General features: G+C 33.7%; 1 protein-coding gene across 1 annotated transcript in view; it reads left to right on the top strand.

Annotated features, from left to right (window-relative positions):
* Positions 1-13,031, top strand: part of AQR (aquarius intron-binding spliceosomal factor) — a 100,278-nt gene that overhangs the window by 8,103 nt on the left and 79,144 nt on the right. Inside the window, exons 3-6 of the mRNA XM_012649118.1 lie at positions 4,888-4,928; positions 8,572-8,692; positions 10,717-10,857; positions 12,565-12,633. Of these exons, the coding sequence (XP_012504572.1) occupies positions 4,888-4,928; positions 8,572-8,692; positions 10,717-10,857; positions 12,565-12,633 (372 nt within the window). The remainder of the gene's footprint in view (positions 1-4,887; positions 4,929-8,571; positions 8,693-10,716; positions 10,858-12,564; positions 12,634-13,031) is intronic.

Here is a 13,031-nt window from a genome sequence, read left to right as displayed (position 1 = left end):
AACAATATATAGGAAGGGATTTTTCAATAAATATTCTTCCCTGCCTTTTAACCCCTGATTTATTTCCTATGTATATATCTGTTCTGTTTCCCAGCCCCCACACACATTTTTTCAAACAACAAAGGGTTTATACTCTACATGATTTTCCATCATGCTATTTTTTTAATTTAACAGTATATATCTTGAGCCTCTTTCCATGTATACACCTGTAGACATGTATGACCAGTGAGTATTTTAAAAGGATATTTGATGAAAGGTTTTAATATGAAATAGAAACATTTATATTATGAATGCCACAGATTTTATAAAATCTTGTATTTGATATTTTTCGTGTGTTTGAATCTTAGGAAGTAAATTTTGCTGAATATTGTGAAGAAAAATCTATGGCAGTGTCAAACTAGGAGGCTAGTTATTTTGATTTTTTTTTTGTTATAATGATTGATTCATGAGCCTGTAGAGGTAGGCAGAGTCAAAGGCTGTGTTGAGGATTTTGTTCTTTATTTGAAAAGCAATAGGAAGCTTTTCAATGAAGAGTTGTAAGCACAATAGTGATATTAGAAAAAGAGAATTTGGATTTGGAGGCGCAAGAGGCAGGAAATTACTTAAGTGAGTATTGAAGTAGTCAGCTTCAGGATAATGATGGCTTGGACTTGTGTGAAAAATTGGGAAGGAGAGAAATTGTCAATTTGAGAAAGAAATGAAGAGACTTCATGGTTGGATATGGTAGGTGAGGGAAAGGGAAGAATCAAAGATGACCCCAGAATTTTTTGCTTAAGTTGCTGGGTGTTAATGGTGCTAAACTGACTTTTGCTATTGTTAGGGGTAGGACTGGGTGGATCATTAGTTCACTTTTGGATATCTTGAATTCTAGGTACTTAAGAGCCATGGAGTTGGAGATGTAGAATAAATAGTTGGGTATGTTGGTATACAGTTCAGAAGAGACTGGATTGAGCCTACTTTGTATCAACCACCATTTTGATGCTAAAGGTACAACAGGGAACAGGGTAGATGGAGTTCCTACTTTCATGGAGCTTATATTCCAGCTAGGGAGACAGACAAGAAACATGCAGATGTGATGTAATGTCAGGCAATAGTAAGTGCAATGAATTAAAGTGTGGGTAGGGGGTAGTGACAAGGGCTGCTATTTTAGGTAGGATAGATAATTAGGCAAATCTTCTCTGAAGATAAGACATTGAAGCAGATACATATGACTTTTTAGTTTGAGAGTGGCTGTGGGTGAAATTGCCTGAGAAAACTTAACTAAAGATGAATGAGTAGATGAACTCTAGGATCCTTTTTTTTTAACCATGTTCCATTATCCTGAATAGGATCCTTTTTTCTTCTGTGTTAAGTATATACCTATCTGAAAATTAGTTTGAATCTTCAGAATAGGCTTTCAGTCCAGTGAATAGAAATTGTTTGGGTTTTGTTTGTTTTTGATTTAAACCCTTGCTATTAAAATTTTTCTTCAAAGTTAATTTTTTTAACAAAATAATGACAGCTTCCAGTGATTTTTAAGCCATATAGACTTGGCTACATTATTTTTAATTGCTGAAAGAAGTAAGTGTCATTGGCAGGGCTTGCTAAGACTTATCATGGCACTTTTAATAGCCATTTTGTCGTACACATTTTTGAATACTAAAAGCACTTCTATAACACATAAACTGTAGTATGTATTTAAAAATTTAAATGACCAGTTATCTAGACTAGTGTCTGAGGGAATTATTTTGCTAAGCTATGTGCTCATGGTATCTTCAGTATTGGAGGAATGGTTTGGTGTAATATTTATTAACTTGTTTGCAGGTTATCAAAATAGTTTATAGCTGTAAGATACTCTTAATGTTATACATTAAGGTACTCATAATATTCGTTTTTTTGTACATCAACCCTGTTTTTCCAGGAGGCATCTGGGAAATAATCAGTTCTTAATATACTTACGTATAAATAAATAATCACTTCTCATATCTCAAAATTAGCTCCTAAAAGGTCATATTACGCAGTCACTATGTAGTGTATGGTATATTACACAATTGATTCGTTTTTGCTATTCTTGCCATTGTCAGATTTGGCAAGCTTGTCTTAATATATTTTCATCCAAGTTTCTTTTAAAATATTTTAAAAATAATAATTGTTATTTGTTCAGTGCTTACTATGTTCTAAGCACCTTGCGTATAGTAGCTCATTTATTCCACAGCCCTGTGACACTATTATTATCCTCATTTTATGGATGAGGAAACCAAGGAATAGAGAGGTTAAGTAATTTGCCCAAGATGTTTCCCAGTAGTTAGAGGCACAGCCAAGTATTAAATCCTGGTTCCCTGGCTCTTAATCAATACTCTGTTCTTAAATAAGACAGAGTCCATTGCCCTCTAGATTAGCCCTTACACTTTGGTGTGATTATTAATCCTGTTATGAATCCATCTAAGTGGTTTTTGTGCTGAAAAAAAAGGGAGGTGACTTATAGAGCAATTCAATTTTGCCCAAGTGTATTTATTTTTGTTTCAAATTTATAAGTGCTTTTGTTATGAAATACAACACAGAAAAGAGCATAAAACAGATATATAGCTTTATTAATTATAATAATAATTCATAACCACCACCTAGGTAAAAATAAAAACAGAACATTGTCAGCGCCTCAGAAACTCCCTGCTTGTTCCTTTTCTTTAACATTATTATATGTAAGCATGCAAACTCAAACACTATAATTTTGCTTCTTTTTGAACTTTAAATAAATGGAAACACACAGTATGTACTCTTTTGTGGCTGACTTCTTTTGTTCACTATTATTTATTTTTTTAATCATCTGTTTGACAAATCTGGAAGTAGGTAGTTCAGAAGTTCATAATGTCAAGGCTCTTGTCAGTTTCTTAAAAAAATTTTTTTGTTTGGCTTTTCCTATGTGGTTGCAAAAAGGCTGCCACGGCTCCAGACCTCATGTTTTCACACAGTCATATCCCAAGAGAGGAAGCAGGAGGCACTTATAGCCGTGGAGGAACTCACCTTTTCATACTCCCCCTCTTTTCCTTATCAGATTGAATGATATAATTAACAGACCGAGTTTTTTTTGTTTTTTTTTAATAATTTATTTAATTTTTATTTTTAACTCACAACCTCGGCATTATAAAAGACCCAGTTTGTTGTCCGTAAATTATCCAACTTTGGGAGTATTTAATGAAATGCATTTTAAGTTGTTGGCACAGTGTCAGACAATGCATGCTCTCAGTAAATATTGGTAACTAAAAAAAATAGGCCGGGCGCGGTGGCTCATGCCTGTAATCCTAGCTCTCTCGGAGGCCGAGGCGGGCGGATTGTTTGAGCTCAGGAGTTCGAAACCAGCCTGAGCAAGAGCGAGACCCCGTCTCTACTAAAATTAGAAAGAAATTAATTGGACAACTAAAAACATATAGAAAAAATTAGCCGGGCATGGTGGCACATGCCTGTAGTCCCAGCTACTCGGGAGGCTGAGGTAGGAGGATCACTTGAGCCCAGGAGTTTGAGGTTGCTGTGAGCTAGGATGACGCCACGACACTCACTCTAGCCCGGGCAACACAGTGAGACTCTGTCTCAAAAAAAAAAAATAAAATAACTATTCACAGATCCTTCAAATTATTTTTGTGATTATTAATCATACCTTTTCATACTTTAAAGTTCTTCTGACATGATATATAGTTCTTTGATCCATTTTTGTATCTTATATGTACGCCTTTATTTAAGCTGTTCACTTTATCTGTCTCAGAGAGTTCACTGGTCAAAGTATAAAATTCCAGATTTAATGAATACTGCCGAGATTGCTAGAAGAGGAAATGAGTGTTTTTCAGAGTGCTTTAGCTTTATTTTGACCTATCAAGACTTTTTACTTGTTTAGTAATCTAAAAGAAACGTTGGCTGCTCTGCCTCTTTTATGTATGAGGAAACTGAGTCCCAGAATATTTGAAAGACACTGCCAAGGTAACACCGAGTCATGACTAGAATATTGGTTTTTTTTCTCATGAGCCAGGAATTTCTCTCTTTTATCATGAAGTCCTATTTGTAGCTGAAAAATTAATTGTGTAGTTCTGTGCATAGTGGACACTGGGTGAATTCTGTTGTCTAACATGCAATTCAAGTGAAATGTCTGCAGGTGGAGATCTGGAGTATGTCACTCAGGAAGTCACATCCATCAGCAGCCTGGTTGGCTGTGGAAGCCAGTATTTGGGCAATGTTCTATTTTTGTGCTTTTGCATAAAGTAAAGACCTTCATTCCATTCTCGCTGAAGTTCTATGACATTGCTTGCTCAGTGAAACTATTCAAGAGATCAGAAATCAGTGAAATAGGATTTTGACAGGATGATGGTCTCTTGTGGTATTATAAATTCATAATACATGTACATTTAGTTTGCATAGCCAGAAATTATCTAGCAGTATTCTGGTCTGTCTGCTTTATTTCCAGTATTACAAAATGATAAAACTAAATTAGTGGTCTTTTGAACTTGCCCTTGGAGAAATACGCTATGACTATAGCATTGTTTATTCATATAAAACAAAATATTTCTATTAAAAAAGTATAATAAAGACAAATATATGATATTTTCTCCACAATATTCTGATATTTTGGGCTCACTGTGAACACTAAGAAGCGCAAGAAACATCTAATTTCCACATTTGCAATATAGATACCTATATCCTGTATGCTTTTGGGAGGACATGACTCTTTAGCAGAATGTTTCCATTTGAGTATTACATGAAAGCATGTTGGTTAGTGCTTAAGAAGTTGAGACTGGGGCTAGCTTTTGGCAGTTGTGCTCTGATATTGTGTATTCTGATATGTGAGTTAATATGAAAATAAAAGATTCCAAAATGCACTTGTATTAACTCTGAAATGTTTATATTCTCTATTTTAATTTTTTATGCAGGTTTGCTATTAGAAAGATAATGCTGTTGGAATTTAGGTGAGTTAAAAGTCATTACTTCAATGAAGATGAAAATGTGATTTAATTTTTAGCTAAATTTTCTATATATTTCTGTGAGTAGTTAAAATTTTAATAATTCTGAATTCATGAAGATTTATATTTTTGTGGTTGACTTATTTTGGAATATGTGTATGATAGTCTTTGTTTTCAGAGATGAAGCTCCATTGTCAGAATAACTTGTATTTATATTTGTTTCTTACTAGTTAAGATAGTGTGCACTGTGTCTGAACTCTTATCTGGTTTTAATAGTGATCAGTGGGAATAAATTGGAGTGCATTCTATAGCCAATTGTTTTTCCTGCCAGGCTAAAATGTTACTATCAAGGTAGCATTGTTCCCACCTACCCACTTGTAACATAAATATTTCAGACTAAAGAGAGTGTACAGTTTTTAGATTATGAAGGTAGATTAGATTATATTACAAAGTGTGGCCATTATGACGAAAATAAAAGCCAGGATTGTTGTTGATGGTAGTAATATTTACTGTTTGTTGAACAGAACACTTGCTTGTGCTACACATAGTGTTAAACATTTTATATACAGAGCACTCACAGCAATCCGGTGAAGTAAGTATTATCTTCTCCATTTACTGAAAAAAGAAGCTGAGATCAGGGAGGTTAAGTAAGTTGTTCAAGATAATGCAGTTAAGTAATTGGCAGAGCTGGGATGCCAATATCTGATGCCAAAGCTCATGGTTTTTCGGCTTCTCTATACTTGCTTGAGATCTGGTCTGCATCAGAAGTCAGAGCCTCTATATTAATAACTGTTTCTCCCTACATAAACTGATTTGATCCTTACCCCTCCCCCACCAAAAAAAAAAAGCATGGAGTAGATGAAGAGGGTCTTACCATTTTTATAGAGCAAAATTGATATTTATAGTTATGAATTAGCTAGTAAATTGAGTGTCTCCTGTATCCTAAGACTATATTATTCTAACATTTAATCCTCACAGTAACACCAGTAAGATCTTATTTTATAGAGGAGAAAACTGAGGCTAGAAATTGGACCCATCTGGGCCATTAGATGAATATGGCTTTTCTACCATATCATGTCTCCTTTCAAGAAGACAGATAAAAATCAAGAGGATAGTGATATGCAATTAGAATTAACCAGAATTCTAGAGTCCAGAAACCAGGAGAATTGCGGGAGCTGAAGTAGAAAGCAACAAAACAGATCAAAAGCATCAATGACAATGAAAGATTTTTAATAACTGAAAAAGTGGGTTGTTAACTTTCAGGAACTTTTATGTAATTTTTATACAAGAATGTAATCTTCTCTGGGTCAACTTCCAGACATAAACAGTCTAAAGTTTGTAGTAGAGAGTAATTGATTGTCTTTTGCTAGAGTGAAAAATGAGATGTCATGGAGAAGGTAGCTGGGTACAGGAAAGTGAACTGAGAAAGAAAAGGGTTTTTGTTGGTGAAAGTTGTTGGAATGAGGTATTATAATATATCAATTACATTTGCTGCAATTGCTGAAATAGAATCAGGGAGTTATTAAACTAATCCTTAAGTTTGGAGAACAGAGATGTACTTTGAAGTAAGAACTATACCTGTATCGTAGGCAAATCATTGATCTCATTGCCTCAATTTCCTCATCTAAAAAAATGTAAAGAATAGATTTGGAGTTTGTTGTGTAGTCAGATAACACCCAAGACAAGACGTTGCTATTAAAAGCTGTAGCAAGCCAATGATATCCTAGGGCATCTGACAAAAACAAATATAAGGATACTCTGGAAGGATGTGTATTTCAACTATACTGCAAAAAATTTCTATATATAAAACTCTGATAAAGGTGAGTTCACGCTCCCAAATACAGAGCATATTAGGATAATAATCCAGTGCAAGTAAGAGTGAATAACAAAGAACAGAATTAGATTCACCGCCCCCGCCAAGAACTTCAGATAATTAAATAATTGATACACACTGTTAAATCATCATGTTTAAAATTATTAAGGGTATTAAAGAAGAAATAGAATGTGTGAGCAAGAAACACACTAAATTTGGACAGACTTGGAAAAATGGAAATAAAAAATCATTGACATTTAAAACTTCCAGTGGGCAAATTAAATAACAGGTTAGACATAGCTAAAGAGGGAAATAGTGAACTAGAAGATAGATCCAGGAAATTAACTAGAAAGTAGCAAAGAGAAGTAAAGAGGAAAAATATGAAAGGAAAATAAGAGGTATGAAGGCTAGAAAGAGAAGGTACTATAGAAGTTTCAGAAGAGATTTAGAGAGAATGGGGGAGTGGCAGTTTAGAAAAGATGATTGTGAAGAATTTTCTAGCATTGGTGAAAAACATGAGTCTTTTAGATTCTAGAGGTACTACAATAAATCCTGAACAGAGCAACAAAGACAGAATGAAGATCTTAAAATCTGCTGAAGGGAAAAGACAGATTACTCAAAAAGGAGGAAGGACAAATCGATTGATTGTAGACTTTTCAATTATAATAATAGAGAAGATAATGGAATAAGACATTTCATTCCATTATCTTAAATAGAAAAAAAATCACTTTCAACCTAGAATTATATACCCAGGTAAACTGTCATGAAATAAATGTTAGGCAAAGATAAACATTAACTATTGCTGACAGAAGTTCTAAAGGATATAATTCAGAAAAAAGGAAAAGAATGCAATGAAGCTTCACTTATTTTATTTGTGAAATAGCACTCTAATCTTTCACTTGGATCCTTTTGATCATTATTTTTGGTAAAATCTTACCCAGTTTCCTAGGTTGTTGCAAATTAAGCAAAAAGGGTTGCTGAAGGTAAACTCATGGAACCCTTGAAGCATAAGAGAAAGTAGAAAAACTGTAGTACTATAGCAGAATCTAAAATACTTAACAGTGTGCGTGTGTGTGTGAAAAATTGTACACATTTCGCGATTTAAAGCAGAAGCAAGAAGTCCTGATTTTTTCTATTAGTGTCTGAGAGTGTTTTATAGCCCAGTGTCACAGTTAATGTTTATAACTATCTTGAGTGGTAACAAATGGCTACGTGTTATTTGAGATATTAGAAATACTTAAATTTGTGTAGGAATATTTCCACCAAGGTCTTAAAATAAGAATTATGGCATGTAGAGGGGAAAATTTCAGTTACCTTGAAAACTGATGTATGTCGAATACCTCGTAAATTAAATATTACAAAGCCTCTTTTTAATTGTTAATTCTCTTCCTTTTTTCTGAAAGTGATTTCAGGTCTTGATATGAGTAAGGGTTAATGTCTTAGATACTTTTGTCAGTAAGAGTGCCCATCATATAATTTTGTTTTAGAGCTGATAATTTGTCAGGTATTTTTGTTTTTTAACTTCATGAAGAGGCTTAGATAAGGGAATATCCAGTGGTCTGATGGTGATAAGTATGCATGTTGTAACCTTGGATGTCTTATTACTTGAAAGTATAAAACTGTCATTCTCCAAGGCCAAATTTTCTACATATAAGTTTGTAGCAGGTAGCCCTGACCTAGATTACCGATAAATTTGTGAAGGATTCTCAAATCATAAATACAGATTTTCAAAATGTTTTCAGAAAGTTATAAATAATACAGCTTTCCAGGTGAGTGATATATTCCAATGAGTCCTGGTAACTAATGAAATATTCTATGACTTTTTACTCTTTACAGCCAGTATCTTGAAAATTACCTCTGGATGAATTATTCTCCAGAGGTGTCCAGCAAGGCCTATTTAATGTCAATCTGCTGTATGGTGAATGAGAAGTTCAGAGAAAATGTCCCTGCATGGGAGGTAACAGATTTAAATTACTTTATAGCTTTCATACTGTGCCCACTTAAGTCATTACAAAGGAGCAGAACTTTTTATTGGTATGATAATAAATACTACTTTTAGAGTAGAACTTTACCCAATATTAAAGTAAATATTGAGAAAAAGAATGGATGTGTGAAAGATTAGTTTCAGTTTCAAAACTTTCTTCAAACTAATTTACTATGAATTGAAAAATTGCAAATGTGGAATTATTTTTCTGCTTTGTGCTTAAAACAAAGAATGGCATGTATCATAAAGACTTACATCAGGAGCTGGCAAAGAGAAAGTTATAAAGTGCAAATAGATAATGTACAAATGAGATAATATTTTTCAGTGTCTTTTTTCACAACAGGGGGTATATACTTGTTAGAATAAAGAAGCGTTTCCAAAGTCAAGACGGATGTTTACATTGTAATTTCAATTTTCTTCTTGTCCCTGATTTGGAATCTGTTTTTCCTTTTTGAAATTTTTTATGAACTGATGATTTCTTTTTGTGCTGGTGCAACAGAGGCTTGATCAGTGGCAGTCCAAAATTCAGGTTTTGTTTGCCCACTGTAAAATGGTTACCTTACCAAAAGAGTTTCTTCTCTTCTAGTCAGAGTTTTTAAATGAAGAAAACGCATGAATTCTTTTCATCTCTTTTGAGAGAATGGTGTCCAAAGTGAGAAGGTGTTAGAGTCTTTAAGATAAAACCATGACAGTTCTCTCAAATATTCATTGACTGCCATCTCGGGGCACATTAGAGCTGAAAGCAAACTATGAGTCTTATGTCTTACTGAGAGATCTGAGATATTGCTTGAAGTTGCCTTAAGCTGTTAGAGAAAGGAAGAGGGAAAATTTTTTGAGCCAGGGAATAACTTGATCAGTTTGCATGTTTTAAAGATCACTTTAGTGATTAGGGCTTGAAATACAGAAGTGACAACACAGATTTTGAAGGTAAACACAGATTTAGAAAGAGTAATTGATTAGATTTGATAATTAATTGAAGTAGCATTAGAAAAGATTTTGTTTTCAGTAACTTTCTAGTCTTAGGTGACTGAGTATAATAGGTGATGGTACCATTTACCAAGATAGGTAATAGAGGATAAAGGAATACTTTGGAGGATACAAAACTACTGAGTTGAGTTTTAGACATATTTAGTTTAAACTGCTTTTGGAATACCTAGATGAAATTGTCTAATAAACCGAGGAATGTAAGGTTATAGAACTAAAAAGAGAAATCTGGACTGAAGACGTGTATTTGGAATCATTAGCATGTGGTAGTTAAAGTAATGGAGGTGGAGGAGAATAAGGCTAGAACCCAAGGAACACTGCCATTTAAGTAACAAAAAAGAAGAGGAGCCTTTGATACAGTGAAAAGGAGTTGAGGGTTAATAAGGGTCCATTGGACTTGACAGCCACAACAGCTTCAGGGGAGTGGTGTCGGTGGATGCTTGTTTTAGAGGAGTGAATGAAAACAACTAGTATAGACCACACATTTGGAGTACTTGTCCAGGGCAGTAACTACAAGGGGAGGTACATCAAAGAGGCTTGAGTATATTTACCTTGTATATTTACATTATACTTACATGTTAAGAGTGACGAGCTAATATAAAGCAGGAGAGGCTGTCTTGACATTAATTACAGTGTGAAAAACAATAATTTTTGCAAAAGATATAGTTTCTTTTGTCTAAATCAGAATGAAAACACTTGAGATCTTTAATAAGAAAACAAAACCTAAGCTAAATATAATCTTAATCTGCAGAAGAAAAACTAAAGGTATTAAGGCCTTTATTTTATTAGCTAAAGGTTTATGCAACTCTCTGTGTCCTGTCAGAAACCTATATTCGACTTGCTACCATTAATTATAAGCAAGCATGTGATGCTTCTTATACACATACAAATAATCTTTTTGTAATTGTTTGGTTTTGTTAATAGACTCCTAAACAGCCTACCAGTGCTTCTTTAAGGGAGAAAAACAGGTGAGCAAGCCAATTCAAAATGAATTTATACTGTTTTCTTTTCAGACTTTCAAGAAGAAGCCAGACCACTTCCCATTCTTTTTTAAGCACATCTTGAAAGCGGCATTAGCTGAAACTGATGGTGAATTTTCACTCCATGAACAGACAGTCCTACTACTTTTTCTTGATCATTGCTTCAATAGTTTGGTAATTTTTATATTTTGGGGGAATTTTCAAGTTTTCTTATTTTTTTTTTTAGGTTGAGTTTAGATAAGATTACCTCTGTAGCCAAATCTTCATCCATAGTAGCAGGGAATAAGACTAATGGTAAAAGCTTAATTTCAGCCTCTTAACAATAAACCATTTTGTATGATATGTTCACTTTTTAATAGATTTGGGCTTGATGTCTCCTTTTTTCTGTTGACTCTAAGAAAAATGATAATGAGAATTGAAACTACGAAGGGAGAGCACAAAAATGAGAAGCAGCAAAGAGCCTGGTTAATAGGAAGTTTGAGTAAGGAGATCTGTGCTATAAGCTGCGTATAAAAATACAGTTTCATTGCTTTCCAGTTATGCTTCATGCATAGGCTGGCTAGTCAGCAGGAGAGTTGTATTTTTAGTTGACTGATTAAGGCTGATCATGGATGATCTTCGAAAATGTGTTGTATGGGATACATTTTCATGCTTCATAGGATTATCTTCTAAAAAATATTTTCAGTAATTAATATTTTATTTGAGCTTCCCTACTGTGGTTATCTGAAGATACATGCATATTTATTCAAAGATAAGTGCTTCAGAATTGATAATGCACTTAGACCCATGCATGAGAATGAAAGGAATTCTTTCTTATCCTGAAGACTGAATGTTTATAGATAGATGGTTATTACCTGTATCCATGTATTGCCTTACTTGGATCTCATAAAGGCATTTTAAGAAAAAAATTTACAATGCCCACAGTGGATATCACTGTTACCTCATTAGCATTTATTAAAGTAAACAGAACAAATAGAAATATAGATAAGAGTGATTTCTTATCAGAAATTGAACAAAAACAAGATTTAATTAGGTGCTAGGTTTAACCAACTTAAAAACTAGTTTATTATTGAAATGCTTTGTCTTTATTAATGTGCAGTTAATTCTTGTTCTTGAGGTAGTTATGTTCATTTTTGAGTTAGCTAATACTGAACCATTACTCCTTGGAGAAACATAAGGTTAGGTTCCTGTAAGCCTTTGTTACAGTGTTTTTGTCAACTTATCAATACATAACCTTATTTTATGTGTGTTTCAGTTTAAAGACAACTTATTTAATATATATTGTTTATTCATTAACCGTGAATTTGCCTCCAACAGCACTATAACTTATGCCTAATTAAAGCTTATCTAACACACATATTTTCTCCATAAGGCACATCACAGCCTTCTTGTACCTGCAAAAATTATACAGCACGTTAGTCTTGTGTTCAGGTCCCTTTTAAACAGTGAATCACCAACAAAAAGCACAAACATGAAAAAAAGTAGCACTGAATAGACCACAAAAAGGATACTTGGTTATTATGAGAAGCTTCAAGAGAAGCAGTGTGTTAGTTCAACCTCAGCTGGGAATGTGTGCATTAAGCAACTCAGATTTTTTTCCACTTTCTGCTGTGAATGACTGTTAAAGTGCAGAGAGTATTGATTTTCGAGTAAAAATACATTTTTGTTAGTTGGTGAATTTGAAAATATGAAATCTGTGAATAATGAGGATCGATTTTTTAAAAAACTATTGAACTTCTTAATATTCAAATATCATCAATTTGTAAGTATTTGTGGCATGTTTTCCACCCAGGACTTAAAAAGGCAGTGTACTCTTTATGTAAGGACTTAAGTAGAAATGCGATTATATTTCTAAACCTGTTTTCTCCATGCATTAAACAGGAAGTAGACTTGATACGGAGTCAAGTACAGCAGCTTATCTCCCTTCCAATGTGGATGGGCTTACAGCCTGTAAGTGTCTAATTTCAGAATCTTATGTGTGTACATGTTTTAAGTGGAATGCAGTTTTAGACACTGTAGCTTTAACATGGATATAAAAGTGGTAGCTAAGCATCCCCTTTCCTGCTTGGAAAGGTTGCTATGCATTAGCTTATCATAGATATAGTTTTTACAGTTTTAAAGTGTTTATGTGCAACCTAATATGTGTTTCACCTAATTTCAGTATTGTTAGGTGAAATAAGATAATATCTATTGAGCTTGTAGAGAAAGGGGGTTAATTTAGCAAAGTATGGTTATTATCCTTGTGTGTGAGTTTGGATGAGACTACACGCAGACTTGAATTTTTTATTTCCCTTGACTGGAATGTATATACAACTGTAGGAATAGGTCTGGACCATGTTTAATATTAA

The sequence above is a fragment of the Propithecus coquereli genome, unplaced genomic scaffold (assembly GCF_000956105.1).
Source record: "Propithecus coquereli isolate 6110/MARCELLA unplaced genomic scaffold, Pcoq_1.0 Scaffold3, whole genome shotgun sequence".
Taxonomy (NCBI): domain Eukaryota; kingdom Metazoa; phylum Chordata; class Mammalia; order Primates; family Indriidae; genus Propithecus; species Propithecus coquereli.
The sequence above is the reverse complement of the archived record's forward strand: the minus strand, read 5'-3'. Positions and strand labels throughout refer to the sequence as shown.